General features: G+C 41.2%; 1 protein-coding gene across 1 annotated transcript in view; it reads right to left on the bottom strand.

Moving 5' to 3' along the window:
* Positions 1 to 1,965: 1,965 nt before the first annotated feature.
* The window catches only part of SART3 (spliceosome associated factor 3, U4/U6 recycling protein), a 38,125-nt gene continuing 13,287 nt past the window's right edge, over positions 1,966 to 26,803 (bottom strand). The window contains exons 4-19 of the mRNA XM_040351896.1: positions 26,464 to 26,648; positions 25,504 to 25,609; positions 25,036 to 25,160; positions 19,640 to 19,795; positions 16,299 to 16,437; positions 15,955 to 16,062; positions 12,805 to 12,882; positions 10,978 to 11,036; positions 9,442 to 9,551; positions 8,148 to 8,260; positions 7,979 to 8,055; positions 7,692 to 7,860; positions 5,888 to 6,345; positions 3,869 to 4,021; positions 3,338 to 3,525; positions 1,966 to 2,517 (exon numbers count right to left, since the gene is read on the bottom strand). Of these exons, the coding sequence (XP_040207830.1) occupies positions 2,334 to 2,517; positions 3,338 to 3,525; positions 3,869 to 4,021; positions 5,888 to 6,345; positions 7,692 to 7,860; positions 7,979 to 8,055; positions 8,148 to 8,260; positions 9,442 to 9,551; positions 10,978 to 11,036; positions 12,805 to 12,882; positions 15,955 to 16,062; positions 16,299 to 16,437; positions 19,640 to 19,795; positions 25,036 to 25,160; positions 25,504 to 25,609; positions 26,464 to 26,648 (2,408 nt within the window). The 3' untranslated portion in view covers positions 1,966 to 2,333. The remainder of the gene's footprint in view (positions 2,518 to 3,337; positions 3,526 to 3,868; positions 4,022 to 5,887; positions 6,346 to 7,691; positions 7,861 to 7,978; positions 8,056 to 8,147; positions 8,261 to 9,441; positions 9,552 to 10,977; positions 11,037 to 12,804; positions 12,883 to 15,954; positions 16,063 to 16,298; positions 16,438 to 19,639; positions 19,796 to 25,035; positions 25,161 to 25,503; positions 25,610 to 26,463; positions 26,649 to 26,803) is intronic.

Raw genomic sequence — 26,803 nt, 5'->3', positions numbered from 1 at the left:
TTTAGTACTCGCTTTATTAATAGGGCTAGCTTTTCCTCCTTCCTGTATTATATATTTTCTTATGGATCCGGGACTTACGCTTGTTCTAGGAATGTTTGCGATCACTCCTCTCCCTGATCTGCCCTTCATCTTTGAGTTCATGGAGAGCAGCTCCCTATATGTACTCCTTCCTGGGGGACCCCAAGTACAGCCTAGGGTATGCTTACTTAGCGGGTAATATTAATATTGAGCTAAATCACTCCTGGATACGTTCTGTATGCTCTACTTTCACCTCAGGAACTGTCATGGACGTTTAGAAACACCTGTATGGAACCATATCTTAGATTTCCTGCACTCCTCCAGGGGCCGGGTGGTGTATTACAGTATAGTCAAGACTGTGGAAAATACCACTGATATTATCCGTGGCAGCTTCTCCGCACTGTCGCAGGTAAATACTTTCATGAGTGCAAGATGGGTACCAGACATTCAACCCAACAATTTTATTCCCTCCACCACTCACTGTTAATTAGAGCTGGAACCCGCCAAACCCTCTTTAGCTGTATAGCTGTTGTATCAATTAACCACCCGGTATCCACCTAAATCTACCACCTATCCGCTGCACTGGTCTATATCAGTGTATGCTAATTTAGAGCAAGCAATAACACTTAAACTGACATTTTTTTTTTTTTTTTTTTTTTTTTAAGCGGGGTCCGTGTGGCCGAGAAGGTTAGTGGTTGATGGTTGTTAGTCAAATTGTTAGTAACATTGTTCGTGATATCCTCAAACAATAGTATAACAGGTTTTAATTATCTCCCCTCACCCAAAAAAAAGCAGAAGCAAAAGGAAGTCACAAACAGTACCAGCAGCCTGCAATTAAAGTATTCTTATAATGTTTTCCATCTAGAAAAGATCTTCCTGAATAAGCAGGGTAAAGCCGAGTAGAGCTACAGCTGTCCCAGTGTAGCAGCGAACATGTTATAGAGATATAGTAGATAAGGGGAGAAAGATATAAAAATCGCCAGGTATGCTGAATAAACCGCAGGTATTCCAGGGTCCCCCATAGGGGGGGGGGGAAATCCGTGTACCTAATCCCTGCTATCCCCAACCCGGCCCAATCAATCCACTCTTTGCTGCGTTTTTTTTTTTTTTTTTTTGGGGTCTCAGGTAGGAGGTAGACAGGGTGAACCCCTATGTATTCGCTCTGATCAAATAATGATCAAATAATGTGGGGGGCGGGTTGAAACCGCATCTACCTGCATGTAAGCTGTCTTCAGGCTGCTCTATAGTATGCTCTATGGCGGACCTAGAGCTGCCTAAGGCTGGCTATAAGCTCTGTCAGTCAGTCCTTCCTCTCAGGTGACTAGTCTCAGACGAGCTCAGCTTTAGTCAGTCTGCATTAGAGTTCTAGTATCAATTTTTAATATCAAAATGTTAGAGTAGCAGTATTAGAGCAGTATTAGAGCAGTACCAGAGTAGCAGAGTGTGGCAGCATGACAGCGCAGCAAAACAGCGACAAAAACAATGTTCCAGCGCTCAGCATTCCAGCAACCTAATAGACAGACTGGGGATACAGAGTACCTGAGTCCTGCTTCAGACCAGCTTCCTAAGACAGTGTGCAGCACGCTGGGATCTTGCAAGCGGGCGGGCGAGCTGTAAGACGGGCGGTATGACGGGCGGTGTGAAGGACGGTGGAGGGCGGTGTGACGGCGGTATCAGCTGGGACGGATTAGTCTCCCTCGCATCGCATGTCTCATGTCTCCCCCGTGGTGAGCGCGGCCGCTGCGGGACATCTCGGGGAGTTCGGGGAGCGGACGAGATCTGGACAGGCTGGCGGCACTAGATCTTCATACCGCTGGGTGGTCAGAGCGGTTAGGACGCGCTCAGCATGTACAGCTGCCGCGCGCCTTCACACATCTCGATCCCGACTCTCCCATCACGCTCCTCCCTCTGTGCTCCAATGATAGAATCTCAAACTTGCGCCGGCGTAACGGCAAATATTTTAATCCAGTTTTGTCCAACACAAAAAAACTTGTGAATTCTGAGGGGAAACAAAAAACACATGACATGGAAAGTAATACATATAAAAATACCCATTTTGGGCTTGCTCCACTGTGGTCTTCGCAATAATATGCGAGCAAAAAACAGGTGTAAAAACATATCCAAATCAGACCAATATAGCTGCCTCTACATTGCCTTGCCTGCCTCAATATGAGGGAAACGAGGAAGCCTGCAGTCTGTGCTATTAAAACATAAAAAGGAAAGTCAAAGTTTAACTAGAAAAAATAAAATAAACCGTAAAACAAAAAAGTATTTCTCTTCACATTTTCCCCATGATGCATATTCTGGTCTTCTGGTTACTTTCGAAGCATCAATCGGGCAAAGTCTGCATTTGACATTTTTTGAGGCTCCCCTTCACCTCCTGGCAAAGACCCCGACTGTGCTTGAGGGGTGCCATTTTCAGTTTTTGTGGCTGCTGGAGCACTCTGACGGTGCAGGGAACGGGGTAAAAGGGACACTTGGGTTCTTCCTTTTCCTCTTCTATGAACAAAAAATAAAAAAAAGGTTTACAATATTATGGGCTGCTTCTCGAACCCTCTTCAATGTTAAACCTGTTAGGAGGGAAATATGCTAGTTGCCTGCCCATTATGCTGACCCTCTCGACTTCAGCATCTTCCAAAAATACGGCTTGGGAAAATCCAGAGGAGAGGCCCTACCATGCACCCATCAGCCCTTAAATATATCACCATGATACCCTTCGTACTTGGAAATGCCTCCCAATGGTCTGCTTTAGAGGTATATCTAATGAGGGGGCATTTTTTTTTTTTATATTTAAAAAAAAATAAAATACGGGGGATCCCAGGGAATTGCCAACAATACACACAAACGGCTAGTCAAATAAATTATTTTCAGTGAGAGTATCCCTTAGCGTTTCCTTGCACATGCTGAACATTTTGATAATGGCATACACTTAGCAACAGGGCTATGTTAATCTTTAATAATAAAGAAAATGTTAATCTTTGGGTTGGCGCCTAACACACATCTTGGCTGCAAGCTCCATGAAATTGATTGGAGGACCAAGCATAGCCAATAAAAAGACTTTCTATTGAAATGAGTGAAGTGCTCCATATGAATGCGTGGGAGGGCACACTGGTTGGCTGAAAAGATTCTGAGAAGGAGGCTTTGTGGCCTGAGAAAGGGCTTAAATTGGGAATTACCAAGATGACCAGCATGGGGAGGGGGTTACCTTTTTCTCAGTTATTGATGAATGTTTAATAAAAAAAAAAAAAAATGTTACAGCATATAAATTTGCCATTTAGAACAAATAAGGGGAGGGTTTCTTTAAACGACTTATACTTACGCTCCATAGATTTGTCTTGGCATCATAGGCCTATTAAACTGTGCAGTTTCTAGGGCTTCTGGATGTTTTCTCATAGGAGGATTGCTAATTGCCACTTGAATTGTGTTGTCCTTAATCTTGGTACCATCCAGTTTCATCACAGCTTGTGAGGCCTGTGCCTCATTTTCATATTCAACATATGCAAGTCCCTTTAAATAGAAAAGTACATTTCTTGTTAAAAAAATAATAATTGAAAAGTAAAAAAAAAAAAAAAAAAAAAAAAAATCAGCTTTAAAAGCTTTGCAAAACTAAAAAAAATTGATGTACACGCAAAGAGTTAGAAGCTCATTGTACACAAACATAATACTTTAGCAATTGTTTATCAATGTAAGCTTTCAAATAAAATAAACTATCTTGAAAGTGCACTTTGTCAAGTTTACCATATACATATGGGATCCAACCTCCTATTCCCAATGCTCAAAGTTCATCCAACACACAATACATTTACATGTTTTATATGTAACCACTTTCTGCCCGATATATATAGATTACCTTTGGCTTCCCCGAGCGATTGGTCACTAGCCGGATCTGTTTGATAGTGCCATGTTCTTTGAAGACTTTTTCCACTTCTTCCGTGGTGCAAGAAAATGGTAGCCCAGAAACAAACAACTTGTGTTTCTCCAAAGCAGTACTATACTTGAACACCTAAATAAGTGAAATATGTAGTTAATACCAAAATGATGGTGTACCGAACGAGTGTTAATATTCTGCTAAAGGCAGGATTTTCAACATATACTCTATGTCTGCATTGGAAGATGGCAGACGTGGATCTGCCAACATCTCAATTCAACAATAAACTGGACAGATTTTTCTCCAGGGCACAGGATCTGATGGCACCTTGGTGGCGCCATGGAATCAATGTGCCCTGATACATGCCTTCCCTAGACTTTAGCCACTACCTCCTCTAGTTCACAAAATCAAACACGAGGGCATTCCTGTTAGTCTCTTCGTTCTGAAATGGCTTTTTTTGAGTGTGATACTAAGACCTTGTTTATTGGTTAGCCAATGCTCTGTGGCCTCTTCCAGATTAACTTCTGAGATAGAAGCATTGTGGATTTTGCTACCCTCACCATGCTTAAAACTCGTAAATCTACCTCCCACAAGATTTCCCTCCCACAAATCTACCTCCCACAAGATACATAGATGGTGTGAGACTTTGGGTGTTTCTTTGTGTAATTTCGGTGGGTTGTGTAATCTCTTTCCTTTACTTGGGGTAGAAAAATGTTTAGCCCTCAGCACCATCAGGGTTTTTTTTATCAACTTCTTGCTACCAATTCAATAATTTGTACATTTATTGCACACCTGTTGGTCCCTCTATTCGTCCCATACGGCCAACTTTGAGATTTATATAGTTAGGTTAAAAATCCATCTAGTTCAACCAAAAAAAAAATTGACAATTGATCCAAAGGAAGTGGAAAAAAATCCTTCCTGATCCCACCAGAGGCAATCAGATTTTCCCAGGATCAAGTTTACCTATAAATGTCAGTACTCAGTTATATTATGTACATTTAGGAAAGAATCCAGGCCTTTCTTAAAGCAATCTACTGAGCTGGCCAGAACCACCTCTGGAGGGAGTCCGTTCCACATTTTCACAGCTCTTTCTGTGAAAACTTTCAGTATTTGGAGATGAAATCCGAGGACCTTAAAGTGAATAACTCAACACCAAGTTCACTATATGGACCCCTTATATATTTGTACATGTTGATCATATCCACCCTTAATCTCCTCTTCTCAAGAGTGAATAAATTCAGTTCCTCTAATCTTTCCTCATAGCCGAGATCCTCCATTCCTCTTATCAGTTTGGTTGTCCTTCTCTGCACTTTCTCCAGTTCCCCGATATCCTTTTTGAGAACTGGTGCCCAAAACTGAACTGCATATTCCAGATGAGGTCTTACTATTGATTTGTACAGGGGCAAAATTGTATATATCTCTCTCTCTGGAGTCCATACCTCTTTTAATACAAGAAAGGACTTTGCTTGCTTTGGAAACCGCAGATATTATTATTATTGAGCCTATGATCTACCAAAACCCCCAAATCCTTCTCTACCATCAATTTCCCCAGTTGTATTCCCCCTAGTATGTATGCATTCTTAGTGCAAAACTTTACTATTATCAACATTAAACCTCATTTGCCACATAGATGCCCAATTAAACAGAGCATTGAGGTTGGCTTGTTAGACATCCTGTAAGGACGTTATTCTACTGCATAGCTTGGTGTCACCTGAAGACTGAAATTGAACTTTTAACTACTTGCTAACCAGCCGCCGAAGTTGTCATAAACAGTGCACATATGGGGTGGGGGGGGGGGGGGAAACATACACTATAAATAACAGAAAATTAGTGAATTACTTCCCCACCTACAAAACTTTTCTTCAGGCAAAGCATCCACTATAATGTAACCAAATTCACCTTTTAAACTCATTAAATGTAGAGTGGCCTTAGAATCATGTATACATTTTCAACAGATTGAGTATATGTCAATTACAGATCGATTACACATCACATACAAACCTTAAAGTCTGGCTTCTTGCTCTTGTCTACACACGGGGAGACAAACATCGGCCTTCCATTCATCTCCTGCCGATCTATTTTCAGTGCATCCAGAGCACTTTTTTCATCTGTAAACTGAACATAACAATATCCACGGAAGGTGCCTTTGTTGTTATAGATAACTCTGACGTCAGTGATCTCCCCACAGCTAGAGAAGACATTCCTAAGCTGCTTATCTGGATCAGACATATTAAAGGGCAGATTGCTGACAAACACAGTTATATTGTCCTTGTTTGTATCATGCGGAATCTTTGGAGGCTCCTTTGTGGTAGAGGGCTTGGGCTTGGGCTTGGGCTTGGCTGAAGTTTGAGCCCTAGAGGTGGTACTCCGGCCAAACAGTCCAATTTCAGTCTCCATCTCATCGTTCTCATCGTCTTCCAGCTCATCTTCTCCTTTGTGTTTCTTGCTGGGCTGCTCTGCTGCAAAATACAAAACGCAAAAACGGTCCAGACATGATTTACTAAAATCAAAGAAATTCATCATCATACCGTTGATCCCGTTTTTATTGTTCCGTTCAAACAATACTTCAAAATAGTGTAGCTTTCTGCATCTTTAATGTCAAGTTATTTGCTGGCCTGGATAGAATATCTCAAACTCCTATTAGCGTGCTAGGTTGAGAACATTACTCTGCTACCAGCTATGATGGACAGACTTATTAACCATTAGTAAAGCACGGAGGTTGTATAGGGAAAACAAAAACAAAAAAAACAGCCAAATCAGAGAACACCAGAATTTAGGGGATCAGAAGCTTTTAATGTCGGTTCTCGGATAATTACTGGGCAGTGAAAATAGCTTGATTGTATTGGCTATGCCCTTAGCCAATAGCAGCGATAGTTTTAGGGTATTTGTACAAATTCATCAGGAGGAAACTCCCTTTTTCACAAACCAAAAGGCACAGAGTTAAGCTTGTTAACGGGAAACCAATGCATCTGTACTGTGTAGAACCATGGTTAACATGATTATATACGGGCATGACAATGGCAACATGATTTGTGACTTAAAAAATAGATACGAGTTAGAGCTGCGTGATTATGGCTTAAATGAAAATCATAATTTTTTTTTGCTTAGAATAAAGATCACGATTCTCGTGGTGTAACATCTTCTTTCACATTATACAAAAAAAAAAAAAAAATTGGGCTAACTTTGCTGTTTAGTTTTTTTTTTTTTAAATTGTGTTTGAAAAAACGCTGCGCAAAAACACAGTGTGACATAAAATATTGCAACAACCACCATTTTATTCTCTTGTGCTCTGCTAAAAAAAATATATATCAGGTTTGGGTGTTCCAAGTAAATTTATAGCAGAAAATAATGATTTTTTTACTTGTAAGCAACAAAGTCAGAAAAGGTTTGGTCTTTAAATGGTTAAACTTCCTTCATCTACCCAGTTCTTTCCTTTGATAAAAGAACGAAGAAATACTTTGTTTCCACTTATTGTATTAAAACTTGGCAGGCTGCCTGGATTTTGTTTATCCAGCTGTGAGAACTCTCTGCACTTGTTAGAGAGAACGATCGGGAAGGGGAAAAGACCAGGATTTTGATTCTTCACGATTATTCGTGCAGCTCTAATATGAATCCTCCTTGAAAGAAAATTTTAATATACTGTATATCGACTAATAAGTCTGTAATTTGGTAATGCGGTAATGCAAGTGTGATTATGACTGCAGAAGCTGATCGCACAGTAATGATTGTGTCAGTAACTAGATGGTGCTTATTCATTGAACAAAAAGTGACTACTTATCCAGGAACTACAAAAGATAACACTCACCAGCCTCCTCCCCCCATTCTTCATCCTCTTCATCCTCCTCCTCCGCTTTGCGTTTATCTCCTGGTTTTGCCTTTTTCACCTTCTTTGCTTTTTTCTCTGCTCGTGACTTTTTCCTATTTTCTGCTTTCTCTTCTTCTTGCCTGGCTACTATTGCTTCCTTCTTGGCAGCCTGTGGCGTAATAAAAAGGAGACCTCATTTAGTATAAATTGGAAAAAAAAAAAAAATCATTGGTACACTACAGCAAATGAGAAAGTAAACATAGCGACATCTTCCAGAACGACCTGACCTTTGCACGCTGCTCACTGACGCGTGTAAGTCTCATTTCCGTTTTCTGAACAGCTGTATCCCAGTCCTCCAATGTCCCTGCAATGGTGGATAAAACAAACTTTGATGTTTGACAATAAATGAGAAGCATAAAATCTTTGTTACTTGTTTGCCACGGAAACACAACCCACCTTCTATTCTCTCCAGAAGAAGAAGAACCTCACACACATGTTCAGGGTAGTCTGACGTGCACATGACAGCCCTATGCAAGGCTTTCCTGCAGTGCTGAATATCTCCATGAGCTCTGTAAAAACAGATCGTTTATAAAGAATTCCATAATGCAATGTGTTCTAAATGCTACACATCTACAGCTTGCACATGCAGGAACTAGAAGCAATTTTGAAAAATAAGTAAAAAGAAAATATGATAGAAGAGATGATGCCTAATAATTACAACTACTATGAAAGTTTTTATCTTCTAATTTCTGACAGTATTGCACTGCAAAATCTCCCATCGATCTTTGCATGCACAGAAAAATCTCATTGATTTATAAAAAGAGACCATCATTGGAGGCACTGGGACCCATGACAGGCTGCCTTTCTTCACAATTTATTCACAATAATAGTTACCATATATACTCGAATATAAGCCAAGGTACCCAATTTTACCCCAAAAACTGGGAAAACTTATTGATTCGAGTATAAGCCTAGGGTGAGAATGCAGCAGCTACTGTAAGCGGAAGAGAGGGTCAACCATGCCCATTTGCATGCCTCACTGTGCCCATTGCCACCTCACTGTGTCCAAGTCAGTGTACCTGAAATTCTTGACAGGCTGCGGGCGTCCATTCATTGTCTCCGGCTGGTCCCGTTCCGCAATGGTCGTTTCCCAGCAGCCTATCACGGACGTCTTCTCATCCCCGGACTCAGTTTCCCAGCAGACACTGTGTTCAGTGTTCCGCCAATCACGGACGTCTTTTCATCCTCGGACAAGAGAACGTCCATGATAGGTGGAACATTAAACACAGTGTCTGCTGAAAAACGCCTATTACGGAAGGGACCAGTGGGAAGCCGCGACTTTTAAAAAATGGACGCTCGCATCCCTTCAGGTACCCACTGACTCGAGTATAAGCCGAGGGGTGCATTTTCAGCCCTAAAAAACTCAGCTTATATTCGAGTATATACAGTACTTAAATCGGGCCTTCACTCTTTGATTAGATCTTTTTTCCTACCCTGGTCTTTCCCCCTTCCCCTGCAGCCATTCTCACAAAAGCAAGAATTATAAGTCCCTGCTCGTGCAGTCTCCTGGGATCTTAATGCAACATAACCCAGGAGGCTGCAGGAGTAGTATAGATTGCCGCCCGAGGATGGAGCTCAAGTGTGTCATTAAATATCAAACCAGGTATCTCCAAGGAAAGGAGCTATTCCACCAACATACAAAAAAAAAAAAAAAAAAAAATGCTATCCTGCGCAGATCATTTATACTTGCCTCTCTAGGTTGTAGTACTCCAACCACATATTGGCAAATTTTGAATTTCCTTTGGTCATGATGTTATCCCACAGTTCTCTAGCTTTTTGCATGTTGTTGCAGTGTCCAGCCTTAATAGAGTAGCAGAGAGAAAAACAGTTTTAAGTATAGAATTTAAAAGCCAGAAAAACGAAGTCTTAACCTAAAGCAGAGTTCCACCCAAAAGTGGAACTCGCCAATATGCTTCCTCCCCGGGGCCACATTTGGCACCTTTCAGGGGAGAGGAGGGGAATGGCCCAATCTCCCGGAAGTTCTGCCCCCTCCTCCTTCCCCCGCCGCCGGGCCAATTAGAAAGTGCAGCGCGCTTTGCACAGAAGAGAACCTGCTGTCAAGACGAAAGGCTTCACTACCCTTACCAGGAATGGCGGCGGCAGCTGCCGGGAGTCGATCCCAAGATCGGCTGGGGTGCCGATATAGTGGGATCCCTGGACAAACAAGTGCCCCAATATTAAAAGTCAGCTGCTACAGTATTTGTTAGCTTAGCCGTTTTACTCAAGAATTTGTCTTAGAAAAGCATGTATTCCATGAAAATTTGAAATTAGATACTTTAAGGCCTTGTTACGCCATGAGCAGAGAAATCATTTTTTCTGCACGCGTTCTGCAAGGACAAGAAAAAAAAAAAAAAACAAACACACACACACACACACACACACAATTGCTCTCTTTGTGCCCTGTTCACACCACAACACTCGTATCAAGTGCAATTTTTTTTTTTGCACAGAAATCTGCAACGTGTAGCAGATTTCTGCATTGAAAAAAAAACAGATGTGACAGCAAAACTGTGGTGTGAACAGGGCACATAACGGACGTGTATGAAAACTCACTGAAATGCGCATGAAAACTGATGTAAACTCACGTCTCTGCAAGTGAAATCTGCATGGTTTTCCCATCAGTTCTCATGCATGTATGGTATGAACAAGCCCTAAAAGGTAACTAATTGCTTGGGATACATTTTTTTTTAGTTTATACATTTTTAAATGTCTAAATCGCAAACAAGATCAGGCAGGCTGGTTTTTTACCAAAGTTGAACTGGCCAGAATTCGAACCATCTATGGTCTGCCTTATTTGTGTGTGTAAATTTCATCTTGAGATCTAAGCTCTGTAAACAAAAGCTTTCTTAACACAGAGAAAATCATACAGAGTCCGCCAGCTCACCGGGAGATCTCTCCGCTGAGACGGCGGAGGGGCTTGTGCAGCGCCGCTGTCTCCTATGGGGAGATCTGATGAAAAACGGACAGCATGTTCATTTTCATCTCATCTGATCTGCCATGGACGGATGGGGACGTTTCGCCATCCGTCCGATTTTGGTGGATCAGATCGGGGTGGATGTCAGCGGACATGTCTCTGCTGACATCCGACGCTCCATAGGACTGCATGGAGTGGCCGTTCAGATCTGTCGTCAAAACTGGCAGGCGAACCTAAGCGGTCCGATTGGGTGAAAGGGGCCTTAGTAAAAATAAAAAATAAGTTGATTGACAAAATTAGATACATGCTTACCTCAACCCTGGCCCAGTTTTGCATTATGCTGCAAGTTGGATCTCCACTTTCACCAAATCCTGAAAGAGCGTAAGAAATGTGAAAAATACATTTAAGCACTGTAAACTCAGATCTCCATCATATATAATTATGCATAGCTCTTATTACTACACATTGCATGAAATTCTACAAGAACATAAACAGGACACACTAATTTAATTAAGTGACAATATAGTAGCAGGTCAATTAAACTGCAGTGCTAAAATACACCCTATACCTACTATTGCAAAAGAGTCTCACCCCCACACCCTCCTTCCTCCGACAATAGCCACAAACCACTCAGTTTAATCTCGATCTTCCTGCTTCCAAACTCCTCCTTCTCTGGAACGCCTGTGCTGTCTGTAACAAGCTTTACCTTCTTGTCTCAATTCCCTTAACCTTCTTGCAATTACAGAAACCTGACTTCAAGTGTCTGACTCCGCCTCTTCTGCTGCCCTTTCCTATGGAGGCCTCACTCGCCCAGACCCAGTGGTTGGAAAGGAGGTGGAGTTGAATTGCTCCCCCACCTTACAAGTCCTTCCTACCCCTCCCTCTCTATCCTTCTCTTCTTTTTAGATGCACTGTATTCATCTGTTTTCTCCAATTTCTCTATGGATTGTGCAGTGATCTATCAGCCTCCTGGACCAGTGTCACACTTCCTTGCTGACTTCTCTGCCTGGCTACCCTATTTTCTCTCCTATGAAATACCCACTATTATCCTTGGTGATTTTAACATCCCAATAAATGCCTGGCTACATTTCAACTTTTCAACATAACCTCATCTTTTGATCTAACACAATGGACACAGTCCCCCACTCACTCTCATGGTAACACCCTTGACCTTGTTTTCTCCCATCTTTGGACTCCTGGCAAACTCACCAACACCCCCTTTTCTCTCTCTGATCACAACTTCATCACTTTCACAGTATCCTTGTCTTCAACCACCTATCTCTCCAAGCAGGAAACAAATTACCTGTAGAAACCTTCGCCACTGATCTTTCGCTTTTCTAAATCAGCCAATAACCAAATTCTCCCATCAGTTTATCCCTCACAGATAAAATATCCTTTGTTCCACCAGCGGATCCCTATTAGATTGTAAGCTCCCAGAAGCAGGGCCCATCTAACCCTCTTGTTTTGCATTGTATTGTTGCTGTACGGTCTCCCTTTATATTGTAAATTGCTGTGCAAACCATTGGCGCTATATAAATCCTGTATAAGAATATACAGTAAAACCTTGGTTTGCAAGCATAATTCGTTCCAGAAACATGCTTGTAATCCAAAGCATTTGTATATCAAAGCATTTTTTTTTACAGGGTATCAAAAGAAAAGAGAGGCACCTCTAAGTGTAGCAATAAGTTGCTAAATGTTGTACCTTCATTAAATGTAACCATATTACTACACTTAGAGACTCCTCTCTTCTTTTTTATACTCAGTTGTGACACGACGCTACTCTTATATCAAGACATCGCTTGTATATCAAGGCAAAATTTGCTAAAACATTTTGCTTGTCTTGAAAAATGCTCTCAAACCAAGGTTGTACTGTATTATTAAAAATCACACACACATACTAGTGCAAAAAAAAAAAAAACATAACTTATGCATCTCATAATAAAGTACATATGTGAAAACAATCATAGCTTGCACATTCTGCATAAAAACAATTGCAAGGTGTAGGACATGACCAAGTTGGCAAGGAATTGGACGTGTGCTTGAAACTACTACACACTGGTGTCCTAGTTTAGGGTCCCCAGCCATTGCATATAGGGGTTTCTGTGTGCATAAAAAAAAGAAAAAAAAAAAAGTACTTACTTTCCTCAACTTCTTGCTTCAAGTAGTCGAGTGCACGAGCAAATGCAGCTCTGAGTTCTTCAAGCTCTTTACTGGAATCTGGAAAAATTAAGTTACGAGAAGCCTGTAACTCTACTATTACATATGACAATACTGACCGATCCATCAAAAACAGAAAATCCTAGTTTGTAATACATGGACCGTACTGGTGACCCAACAATAGGGATAACATTTTTCTGGAAGGGAGTTTAACAAGACATGTGGCCACGCATTAACATTAGAAGAAAAGAGGTTTAACCTTAAACTACATAGTGAGTTCTCTACTGCAAGAGCGGCAAGGGGGTGGCATTTCCTTCCACAGGTGGTGGTCTCAGCAGGGAGCATCGAAAACTATTAGATAAGCACCTGAACGACCACAACATACAGGGATATACAATGTAATACTGACATAATCACACACATAGGTTGGACTTTCTTTTTTCAACCTCACCTACTATGTAACCCTTCCTTGCTAAAGTGAGGCTCTCACTGGAATCACTTAAGAATAATTTATGGATGAGTTTACTTCCTGTGCCAATATTGTGAAGCCACCAACTGCTGAGTGACAGGAAATGAAGGATATGTCAGTCAAACAATAGGCAGCCATTTCAATATGGAGAGCTACAAAGTACTCAACAGCTGAACTATATTCATACAGCCATCTCCGATGACTGCCGTTTGCCAACACGGGCCATGATAAATAATTAGGGTGTGCACAAACATTACTCATGTGTACTATGTCCAATTGGGGCCACAGCACATCAAATTGCAATGTTACACTGATGTGTCCCATGTTACTGAAAACTTTAATAAAGTTTACACTGACAGTATGCCCAAACATAAATGTAACATATTGCAGCTTACCAGTCTTCAGATATGGTGGCTGCAATACAGTAAGGGGAAAAAAAGTATTTGATCCCCTGCTGATTTTTTACATTTGCCCACTGACAAAGAAATGATCAGTCTATAAATTTTAATGGTAGGTTTATTTTAACAGTGAGAGACAAGACCAACAACAATAAAATCCAGAAAAACGCATTTCAAAAAAGTTATAAATTGATTTTCATTTTAATAAGTGAAATAAAAGTATTTGACCCCCTACGCAAACCATGACTTATGGCAAAACCCTTGTTGACAATTACAGACGTTTCTTGTAGTCGGACACCAGGTTTGCACACATCTCATGAGGGATTTTGTCCCACTCCTCTTTGCAGATCCTTTCTAAAACATTAAGGTTTTGAGGCTGACATTTAGTAACTCCAACATTTAGCTCCCTCCACATATTTTCTATTGGATTAAAGTCGCAAGACTGGCTAGGCCACTCCAGGACCTTAATGTGCTTCTTCTTGAGCCACTCCTTTGTTGCCTTGGCTGTGTTTTGGTTCATTATGCTGGAATACCCATCCAGGACTCATTTTCAATGCCCTGGCTGAGGGACGGAGGTCCTCGCCAAAGATTTGAGGATACATGGCCCCATCCATTGTCCCTTTGAAGTTGTCCTGTCCCCTTAGCAAAAAAAACACCCCCAAAGCATAATGTTTCCACCTCCATGTTTACTAGTGGGGATGGTGTCCTTGGGGTCAGAGGCAGTATTCCTCCTCCGCCAAACACAGCGAGTTGAGTTAATGCCAAAGAGCTTGATTTTGGTATCATCTGACCAAAACACTTTCACCCAGTTCTACTCTGAATCATTCAGATGTTCATTGGCAAACTTCAGATGGGCCTGTACATGTACTTTCTTGAGCAGGGGGACCTTGCAGGGGCTTCAGGATATCAGTAGTGGGTCACCAAATGTTTTCTTGGTGACTATGGTCCCAACTGTCTTGAGATCATTGACAAGACTCTCCCGTATAGTTCTGGGCTGATTCCTCACCGTTCTCATGATCATTGAAACTCCACGAGGTGAGAACTTGCATGGAGCCCCAGACCAAGGGAGATTGACAGTTATTTTGTGTTTCTTCCATTTGTGAATAATCGCTGTTGTAAGTTGTAACCCTCTCACCAAGCTGCTTGGCGATGGTCTTGTAGCCCAGCTACAATCTTGTCCCCGACATCCTTGGACAGCTCTTTGGTCTTGGCCATGGTGGAGAGATTGAAAACCAATTGATTGCTTCTGTGAACAGGTGTCTTTTATACAACAAGCCAAGATTAGGAGTACTCCCTTTAAGAGAGTGCTCCTATTCCAAGATTTTAACCTGTATAGAAGACACCTGGGAGCCAGAAATCTTGCCCATTGATAGGGGATCAAATACTTATTGCACCCTTTTAAAATGCAAATCAATTTATAACTTTTCTGAAATGGATTTTTCTGGATTTTGTTTGTTGTTGTTCTGGCTCTCACTTTTAAAATAAACCTACCATTAAAATGATAGACTGATCATTTCTTTGTCAGTTGGCAAAAATACAAAAACAGCAGGGGATCAAATACTTTTTCCCCCTCACTGTAGTTTTCTTTTTTGCAAGTAAGAATACCTGTTAATCCGAACAGAAATTCACCATCCTTGTAACTTCCTGTGGACTAAAATGAAATTCCAAACAGCCTTCCCAGATATTCCCAAATGAGAAGGTGCTTGTAGTGCAAATCGGGAGAGCATCCTGGGATGACAAAGTTGCTCCCCAATAGATGCAGTGCGGTGAGCACTGTTACCATGGGAAATACTTGCGTTATTGAGGCATGTCTTATTTTTATTTACATTCCTTGGATTTTGCTAAAGAGGTCAGGAATCTATAGTATGTATTTACCAGTTTACATTGCAGAATGTTGCAACATAGGCCCTTGGGCTTTGTGTTGACCCTCTAATCTCAATAAGGCCCGAGTAAACCCAGATATGGCAGACCGCTGAAAACTAAACTAGCATGTTAGAGTACATTAAACTCCTCATGCAAGTCAAATGATCAGGGATAGCGATTTCATAAATATCCAATCTTAGATAACCAGAACAGTTTGGGGTCTGCATCTTTAAAAACAAAAACAATGGCCGTTCCCATATTCATGTGTTTGCATGCCATAGTTCCCCATACCTCATACAAAAAACATTAATGAAAGGACCTAGAATTATTTCGTACTGTAACAGTCCCAGGCAGACAATACAGGACATTCAAGCAGGAGTTGTGGACAGATCCAGCAGTTACCTTTTGTGAAGTCTACTCGTCTTCGAAGATAGTCCAAGTATGACTGCCAAATCTCCACATAATCTGTGGCCTGGATGAAGCCAGCATTAAGAGCCTTTTCAAACGTTTCTGATGAAAAAATAAAATTAACTTGAGTGCTGGAAGCTACTTTAGATACAGTTATTCCAAGTCACGAAGGATTCAATTCAAAAGGAGAAGTATGGCCAAAGCTATTTTGACCACACTTGTAGGTCACAGTAGTGACATGCGAGTCCTTTGCAACTCACTTCTGCCAGCTTATTGAAATGTTATGCACTGCACTGCTTACAAAGAGGATTACTTAGATGTAGTAGACCAGTACTCACCAACTATAGTGCTGTGATCTACACAATGTCGTTCCATGGCGAGAATACACTTCTTCCAAAGGCCCACTGTCCATGGGCAGTTCCTGGTAGCCCGGTCGTGAGTAGAAAGAACCAGGTCCTTCACTTTAAGCTGTCTGTCCTACAAGTAGACGCAGCAACATTAAAGTATTTTCTTTCCTAGAACTAAATTTACACCTACTAAACTGAACTATTCCACAGCCAACATTGTACACGATAAATAAACAAGCCTCGCAAAATGCAAAAAAATTAACTTAAAATTAACTTAAAAAGGAGAAATGTGGGAATCTAAAATAAACACACACAAATACTCGCCCCCCTGCTTTAGCATCGGTCTGCTATAGCTGTCCCTCCTCGGCTCTAAAGCCAAGCACTAAGCGATCACATGACCGCTGATTGCTCAGTTTTCCAGAGTAGAGAGCGGTGACTAGTAGTCACCGCTCTCTATTCTGCCCCTCCAGTGCTCGGGCTGTAATGGCTTGTTCAGGCTCTAAGCAGCACGCTGAGAAACTGAGCCAGCTGCCAGTATAGAAGATCCCAACATTAATGGGAATCCTTGCAGAGCCTGGAGTGGCTCTGTGACGTCAGCCAACAGCAATCTTTAAAATGGATGTCGGCTGATTCTGGATCACAGGAGAGTACAAGTGCACTCCTGTGACCCACAAGAAAAAGTACGGTCAAAAAAGCTTTGCCCATACTTCACTTTTAGGTTCCCCGACGTGTAAGCTTCAGAAAGATCAAAGAGTTTTTGCCGATAATATGTATAAATATGTCTGATGCGATTACAAAGTTCCCCCATCCCTAATGTAATATCTTAAATTTTATATAATATCTGAATTTGACAACTTGTTGGAATTTTGATGGCACGCAACACATGTTAAAATAATATCTAGGTGATAGGATTTCTAAAAAAAATAAAAATAAAAATAAGGTTTTTTGAATCTTTATCCCATCATGAGAACAAGGAACCATATGTCACAACAAAGATCACTAGTGTATCCCCATCTCTGGTCTCCATATAAAAAGTAAACTTGGAATGTAAACTCAAAAATGTCAAGTGTCAAATTAGAAAAGTTACAGCAAGTTTCAGACACGGTTGTCTTTAGTCATATCATTTGTTGAATTTTACTAATAAAACCCAACTCTGAGAAATCTTAAAAAATGCCCTTTTAGTGGGGCTGTGCCCAGACTGCAAGAGTTAAATTACTTGTTTGTCTAGGGTACCAGAAAGAGCGCATTAACTTACCTGATCCACCACTCACCCGACAGACTTTGCTCCCTTATACTCCGACAGTGGGCTGTCAACCTGGCATCCCAACATCCAATGCAGGGCTCGACGTCAGGAGACCTAGACCACTAGAGCATAGGGGAGAAGAGGCTGCAGGGACTGACCAGTCTAGAAGCATGGAGGAATCTGAGGAAGTTGAGGATAGGCGAGGTAATATTGCTGTACCAAGCTTCCTCAGACAAACGATCAGCTTAACTTCAGCTCTCATTTAACTTTAAAGTTTGGCTGGTCCAAACAAACGTATTCCTTCACTAAGAAATGCAGCCACTGTCAGCGATGCCCTTTCTGCTACTAAAACAAAACCAAGTCGGTCTGAGTGCCGGTATAAGGATGGGATTGTGATATGGTGCTCAGTCCAGATCTGTGCTTGCGCATGTCACAGGTAGGTCAGCCCATTCATTTTAATAGGCTGCACTACCCATGAGAAATGCAGAGAAACGAGTCCCTGGCCCTTTTTTCCCAATTGCGCAGCACCAAGCTGCATGGTACTGCAGGACCATATGGTTTGGCACACGCATGTGCTAAAGTGTGAAAGATGAATTGTGAAATGAAGCAATTATATAATTTCAGCTTTAACCTCTTCCATACTGGGCAGTTATACACACTTCCATACCAAGCCTATTCTGGCACTTCTCTCCTACATGTACAAATCATAATTTTTTTGCTAGAAAATTATGCAGAACCCCCAAACATTATATATGTTTTTTTAGCAGACACCCTAGGGAATAAAACGACGGTCATTGAAACCTTTTATCTTGCACGGTATTTGCGCAATAATTTTTCAAACGCCTTTTTTTGGGAAAAAAATTGTTTCATGAATTAAAAAAATTTAAAAACAGTAAAGTTAGCCCAATTTTTTTGTAAAATATGAAATATGATGTTACACCGAGTAAATAGATACCTAAGATGTCACGCTTTAAAATTGCGCACACTCATGGAATGGCGCCAAACTTCGGTACTTAAAAATCTCCATAGGCAACGATTTGAAATTTTTTACAGGTTACCAGTTTAGATTTACAGAGGAGATCTAGTGCTAGAATTGTTGCTGGCACTCTAACGCACGCGGCGATACCTCACATATGTGGTTTAAACGGCGTTTACATATGTCGGCGGGACTTGCGTGTGCGTTCGCTTCTGCGCGCAAGCTACCGGGGACAGGGGCGTTAAAAAAATAAATTTTTATTTCTTTTTTTTTTTATATATTTATTTCTTTTTTTAGACTTTTTTTTTTTTAATTTTTTTTTTTTTTTTATCACTTTTATTCCTATTACAAGGAATGTAAACATCCCTTGTAATAGGAATGTGTGTGACAGGTACTCTTTATGGAGAGATGCGGGGTCAATAAAACCCCACATCTCTCCTCCAGGCTGGAAAGCATGAAATCGGTGAAAAAAAATTCACCGATCTCATGCTTGTGGTTGCTTAGCAGCCGCAATCGCGGCTTTGTTTACTTACGGGGACCCGGGCGTGACGTCATCACATCGCGCCCGGGTCCTCCGACGGTCATAGAGATGACTGGTGACCATCTGGTCACCAGTCATCTCTATGCTTCCTGCGAGCGCCGGACGATTCGTTCTCCGGGCCCCCGATGGCACGGGAGAGCCCGGAGAAGCACCGGATGGCGGCGGGAGGGGGGGGGGATGTCCCCTCCCGCCGCCTGTAAGAACGATCTAGCGGCGGAACCGCCGCTATGATCGTTCTTACGTTGTGCAGAATCGCCGGCAGTTTAGAAGGATATCTGAATGATGCCTCTAGCTGCAGGCATCATTCAGATATCCACCCGGAAAGCCCAGGACGTCATATGACGTCCACTCTGAACGGCAGAAGTTCTTTGTGGACGTCATTTTACTATGGGCCGGTAGGGAAGTGATTAAACAAATGCACAAAGCCTGTAAATATTCTTGGGGAAGTACTGTGGTAACAGAAGAGATATTACAATTTGTTTGGCAGCTGTGCACAGCCTTCCTCTCTATAACGCAATGGTCTGCATAAGCTGCACACTATACTATTCTAACCCATTCAACCAAATACTCACAAGGTACAGAGCGTATTTTGCCCAAAGATCTGGAACCAAACAATTTTCAGCTAAGGCACGTTCAAAAATAAGCTGGATGCGAGCTGGATCTCCTTCCTTCATTTCAAAGTCAATGTAAGCTTGGTATTCTGCTAACTTCGGAGTTTCAGCAGCCAGCTGGTGGGACACAAGATGGAAAGTTATAGCCATTATGGCCCGATACAAACACTTGCAGAGCGTCACTGAGGTACTCGACAAGGGCCTACAATATCAACATTTTTATTCTTTAATATTTAAACATATATTAAAGTGGAAGTCCATGCAAAAACTAAAATCCCTGTATCTGTAGACACTACTGATCTAACACTAACCCCTCTAGCCCTATAAAAGAAAAAAATAGTATACATTCCTTTATCCCGATCTCCAGCGGTGGAAGCTCTGCAAAGGACACGGCTGACAACAGCTGTGAAATGAATGGGAAGCAACTTCACCCATAGAGTTACTATAGGGCTTCCGTTGTCATCCGTGTCCTCTGCACCTGCCTACACAGCAAAGTCGCGGCTGACAGCTCAGCGTGGGATCCGGTCAGAGCAGCTTCAAAAATGTATGTATACTCGTTTTTTCTTTACAGGTCTAGTGTTAGAATGCTGGTAGCTATAGATGCAGGGATTTTAGTTTTTGCATGGACTTCCACTTTAAGTCTAGGTAGTTGCTGCACAATACAGTGGAAAAAGTAGACAATTAGAACATTAATAAATACTACAACAGCTTTTTTACGGCATGTTCAGACTGGCAAACCAACATTTGCCCATTATTTAAGGGATATCTACCAACAAAGGAAACATCTGCTTTCATTTAATATAGATATTTAAAAGTATATCTCGATATTATAAAAAAAAAAACAACACCACACACACAAATTTAACCATTTGCTGTTCAGTTCAAACCAAAGAACAAAATAGTTCCGTGTTTTTTTTGTTTTATAAAATAAATATCTATACAACTAAAAGGCTAAACTTTTTTTTTGTTTTGAATAGTGGAGAGATTAGAACACCCATTAGGTTTTTATTGCTGTCTGTGGCCCTGTTATGGAGATCACCCTCTCTATGGCCATGTTTACCATCATCATTGAAAGTGAAAAGTAAAAAAAATCCCCTATTACTTTTCTGGGTTGTCCCCAAAAAAGTAATAGAGGGGAAATCTTTCAATGGGGACACTAGTTTTGATGATCTAGGGGTCCTCTAGGAATTGCCCTAAATTGCAAGGATATCCTCTCACCTCCTGTTTGGCTAGGAGACAGGAAGTGAAGATAAATCTCTACAAATGGGACACAGATGGTGAAAAAAAAAAAAAAAATCTGAAGGGTTGTAACCAGTGTGAATTTCTTAGATGAAAACATTTGTCAAAATTTTCATCAGCAGCCTTTTTATAGTGACGAAAAAGAAAAAAGTACACCACATTTTCGTCCACTGACGAAAACTATGACGAAAAATCAAATCCATTTTCGTTAGCGAACAAAACGAAAATATGAGGCAGGGGCGTTTACCCTTGTAAACTTCTGTTTTACATGGCACACCGCCTGCTTCCGCTCCCAGCAAGCGGAGCGACTTGAGTCCGTAGCACGCTTCATTTAGCAGCACTGTGCAAAAAGCATTAAGGCTTCCGAGTCCTCAGACAACCGTCCAGAGCAGTACTGTGCATTACAGGCCTCCCAACGAGAGTCCCACTCCTGACGGTGACCGTCCAGAGCAGAGAGCACTTATGATTGTGTACAATACATGTACAGGCCTTCCCTTAGACCACGGTACCTCCAGAGCACTGTGTATGCATTACAGGCCTCCTCTGACCACTGCCATCCAGAGCACTGTGCATTACAGGCCATCCCTTAGACCACCATCCAGCACTTTGCAGCGTTACAGGCCTCTCATACCACCATCCAGAGCACTGTGCAGCGTTACAGGCCTAAAACCACCGTCCAGAGCACTGTGTAACATTAACCTCCCTGGCAGTATGATTCTGTCTGGAATTACGTACCAAAAGCAGTACAATTATTTTGCAAGGAAATTTGGCGTTTTATATTATAGGCCTGTAATTTTTAGGAATAACTCACTTAAATCTGACCAAACAAGAGTCTAGTAGGCATCCCGGGTATGATTTAAAAAAAAATAAAAAAAATTATAAATTATAATATAATAAATAATTATAAATAATTATAACAAATAATAATATAATTATAATAAAAATTATTCAATAATGTAATCAACTCAAAATCACTGAAATTTGCTCAGTTGCAGAATTGTCGCTGTCATCATTTTATTTTTTTATGACGTATTTCCCCACAAATCGCTATCGCACATTTCTGCAAGTGATTATAATTTATTATCGCTGTTTTCTAGCTGATCTAAAACCATTTTTGACATAAAGGGACACTTTTGGACAATCTACATTTTCCAGGCAGAAAGAACAGTTTTTATTATATAAAAGTACATGTAGGGCACTGGGCAGACCACTAGGGACAAGGGGTGTGTGGATTTTTTACATACAGTACTGTAATCTATAAGATTACAGTATACTGTATGTAATGTGTTTATTTACTTTTTTGAATTTAGCGCCGTTCTCCGCCCCCGTGCGTCGTAACGTCGCAGGGAACGGAGATCGGCGGCACACAGGGAGACTGTGTTTCGAGCGAGGTCCCGCTCGCTCACACAGCGGGGAGGCATCGCAGGATCCAGGGACAAGGTGAGTAACTTGTCTGTGGATGCTGCGAAAGGTAAGCCGCGCCGCTGCACATCCACCCCGAGCGTGACTCGGGGATACCGTTCTTAGCATAAAAAATCCACCCAGAGTCACGCTCGGGTTTACCGCTAAGGGGGTTAAAGCCACCCTCTGGCCAGAGCACTATGCAGCAATACAGGCCTTCTGAGACCACGGTCCAGCATTACAGCTCAGATCACCGTTCATCTCACTGTGCAGCATTACAGGCCTCCTCAGACCATGCAGTGTGGCTAAATCTGGGCTGCGAGTTTGTTCAAACCTTAATACCTCAAAAACATAATATTAGATTTTTTTTTTTTTTACTTCAGGAGTATATAATATGTTTGTAAATTGTAGAGAAATGGATTACAATTTAAAGCGGGGGTTCACCCTTAGAGGGCACTTTTTCCCCTTAGCTTCCTGCTCGTTTTCTCTAGGGGAATCGGCTATTTGTATTAAAATATGTGCAGTACTTACCCGTTTACGAGCTGCATCTTCTTCCGTCGCTTCCGGGTATGGGCTTCGGGAATGGGCGTTCCTTCTTGATTGACAGTCTTCCGAGAGGCTTCCGACGGTCGCATCCATCGCGTCACGATTTTCCGAAAGAAGCCGAACGTCGGTGCGCAGTATAGAGCCGCACCGACGTTCGGCTTCTTTCGGCTACGAGTGACGCGATGGATGCGACCGTCGGAAGCCTCTCGGAAGAATGTCAATCAAGAAGGAACGCCCGCTCCCGAAGACCCATACCCGGAAGCGACGGAAGAAGATGCAGCTCGAAAACGGGTAAGTACGGCTCATATTTTAATACAAATAGCCGATTCCCCTAGACCGAACGAGCAGGAATCTAGGGGAAGAAATTTTTTTTTTTTAGAAATGGGTGAACTCCCGCTTTAACTAAACGCATTTGATTTTAGACAAATAAAATGAGTTTAGTCGAATAAAACGTACGGGAAATGTTAGTCGACTAAAACAATTGCAAATTAATGAAATGGGACTAAAACTAAAATAGCATTTTAGTCAAAGACTAAAACCAAAATTTGAAATTTGCTGCCAAAATTAACAATGGTTGTGAAACATGTTGCCTTACAACAGGTTGTGACCCTTCCTTGTTCTATCTAAAATAAAAAAAAATTTACATCTAAAATTCTACTTTAAAGCGGGGGTTCACGCGTACATAACACTTTTTCCCCTTCGCTTCATGCTCGTTTTGTCAAGGGGAATCGGATAGTTGTTTTAAAATATGAGCTGTACTTACCGTTTACGAGATGCATCTTCTCCGCCGCTTCCGGGTATGGGCTGCGGGACTGGGCGTTTCTATTTTGATTGACAGTCTTCCGAGAGGCTTCCGACGGTCGCATCCATCGCGTCACGATTTTCCGAAAGTAGCCGAACGTCGGTGCGCAGGCGCAGTATAGAGGCGCACCGACGTTCGGCTTCTTTCGGCTACTAGTGACGCGATGGATGCGACCGTCGGAAGCCTCTCGGAAGACTGTCAATCAAGAAGGAACGCCCGCTCCCGAAGACCCATACCCGGAAGCGACGGAGAAGATGCATCTCGAAAACGGTAAGTACAGCTCATATTTTAAAACAACTAGCCGATTCCCCTAGACAAAACGAGCATCCATCTAAGGGGATTGTTTGAAAAAATTGTCTTATGGGTGAACTCCCGCTTTAAATTATTACTTTAATATACTTTTTTTGCCTTGTGTGTGTTCCATTAGTGAGTTCTCCCTTCACTTTCTGTCCTGTTGACACCACAGGAAATGAAGAAAGTCTCTCCAAAGTGAATGAATCCCCAGCTGAAATAGAAGTTAGTGAAAAAAAAAGTTTATCATTCAAAGAGGTCTCCTCTATTCCTGTTCAAGGGACAACTTAAACGACTGACACTTAGGGGGGGGGGGGGGGATAATACTGGATGAGTACAAAATATGGTTTCTATGCCGAGCTGCACCAATCAGCTTCCAGGTTTTATTGTCAAAGCCTAATTGAACAAGCTGAAGTTAGAAGTCGACTGTCTATCAAGCACAGCTGTGCCAGATTCTGAGTGCGCCACTTTAATGAATCTCCCCTTAGTATCAATGACAATGATCACCGGGAGAAATAGAAAACAAATCTACCAATCAGGGGCACAGAAAAAACAAAAACCTGACAGGGGTTCCAGTCCTTCCCTATTTCATTCAACACTAAAATGAAAACTGGCCATAATCAGCCAAAACTTAGACTGTGGGTGACACTTCAAGAACCACCCAGCTCAACAACAGCCCAATCAGATGCAGTTGCGATTTAGGTGTTTGGGAAGCCGTTGGTGCCACAGCTGATGAAAACAGCCAGCAGTGGAGATTCCTCCATCCATGCTGTTTAGCGTGGATGGGGGGGGAATAGACCTATTATCTCTCACTTGGATTGAATAAGAAAAACTTTTTTTTTTACTTTTGGCCTTGAAAATAATAATAATAATATTATATATATATATATATATATATATATATATATATATATATATATATATATATATATATATATATATATATATATATATATATATATATATATATATTTTACAGTGTACTAGAAAAATTAAGATTAAACTATTGTTTCATCAAAACTGTCATGTTACAATAACAACAACCACCATACATTAAATAAGAGTGAATGATTCTCACCAATGCCTCTTCATATGGCTTATACTTCTTAACTTGTGCCAAGGCCTTCTTGTAATTGTTTATAAGAGAATCTGCAATGGGTTCCTCTGACCAATCCACATACTCTGCATATGTTGCTTCCATCTCTGTCAAGTATGCAGTGGATATTTTATCATTCAGAATAATAAGATAAATACATTTAACTTCTACACACATTATTAAAAAAAAAAAGGAACTTGCTTTTTTTTTGGAAAGAAAACTACTCAATGGAAGGAATAAGGTAGCAGCTACGTTCTACACAAATAATGCAAATAAGTCACTAAAACAAAATTTATACTAAAATCATCAGCATCTGGGACACATAACTATGCTGGTGTTCTTGCTCCAACAGTTCTAACATAGTAAACAATGCTTCAAGCCATCCGTGTGGAATGGCACCAAAGCAGTTTTTTTTCTACTGTGATGACAGATGTTAAAAATTGCTCTTACCTAGAAGCGGCACACCCAACTGTCGTTTAAATAATGTGCGCATTCTATCAAGTTGGTCATTCAGCAGCTGCTGCTGTTCTGATGAAGGGACGGTACCTGCCATTGGCTAGAAAAAAAAAAATATATAAGTTGTGCAACACTTTTACAGAGAGGAAACCAAATATTAAAAACTTAAACAGAATACAGTAAAACCTTGGTTTGAGAGTAACCTGGTTTGAGAGCGTTTTGCAAGACAAGCAAAATGTTGTAATACATTTTGCCTTGATATACAAGCGATGTCTTGATATAAGAGTAGCGTCATGTCGCAACGGAGTATAAAAAAGTGTAGCAATATGGTTACAGTTAATAAAAGGTACAACATTTAGCAACTTATTGCTACACTAAAGCCGTGTACATGCGATCGGTTTGTCCGATGAAACCAGACCGATGGACTGTTTTCATCAAACAAACCGATCGTGTGTGGGCCCCATCGATCTTTTTTCCCCCCATCTGTGTTAAAAAATAAAAAACACATTTTTTAATTTTTCCTATGTATGAAAAATCTGATTGTCTGTGTGGAACTCCATCAGATAAAAATCCATGCATGCTCACAATCAAGTCGATGCATGCTCGGAAGCATTGAACTTCATTTTTTTCGGCTCGTTGTAGTGTTTTACGTCACCGCGTTTTGGCACGGTCGGATTTTTGACTGATGGTGTGTAGGCAAGACTGACGAAAGTCAACTTCATCGGATAATCGACAAAAAAAAAATCCAATCGTGTGTACAGGGCTTTAGAGGTGCCTCTCTTTTCTCTTTTATACCCTGTAAAAAAAAAATGCCTCGATATACAAGTGCTTTAAATTACATGTTTCTGGAACGAATTATGCTCGCAAACCAAGGTTTTACTGTATAACTTTCACATTACAAGTGAATAGAAACCCAGCATATGTAGAGCACAGATCCTTTTACAATCTCATTACCTGGATGGAGCCAAGAATTGCGTTCTCAAATTCCCTGTAGGCATCCCATACAGCAGATCCTTTTGTCATATGAAGTCCAACAGCTGTTAAAGCCCTCTCGAATATAGAGCGGACTTTGGCAATGCCTCCTTTTTCACCCATTCCACCAATGGAGTACTGAGCATATTCAAGCCAAATTTCCGGACCTAAAGCAACACAAACAGCTCAGACAATAAACAATCAAAACAGCAATTACTTGCAGTGTGTTAATTGGCAGCAACAATTCGATTTCTGCTTATGAAGGGCAGATTACTACAACACGATTTTGTAGTGTTTGCAATGGATTACATCAACATACTGT

Source organism: Rana temporaria, chromosome 1 (genome assembly GCF_905171775.1).
Source record: "Rana temporaria chromosome 1, aRanTem1.1, whole genome shotgun sequence".
Taxonomy (NCBI): domain Eukaryota; kingdom Metazoa; phylum Chordata; class Amphibia; order Anura; family Ranidae; genus Rana; species Rana temporaria.
The sequence above is the reverse complement of the archived record's forward strand: the minus strand, read 5'-3'. Positions and strand labels throughout refer to the sequence as shown.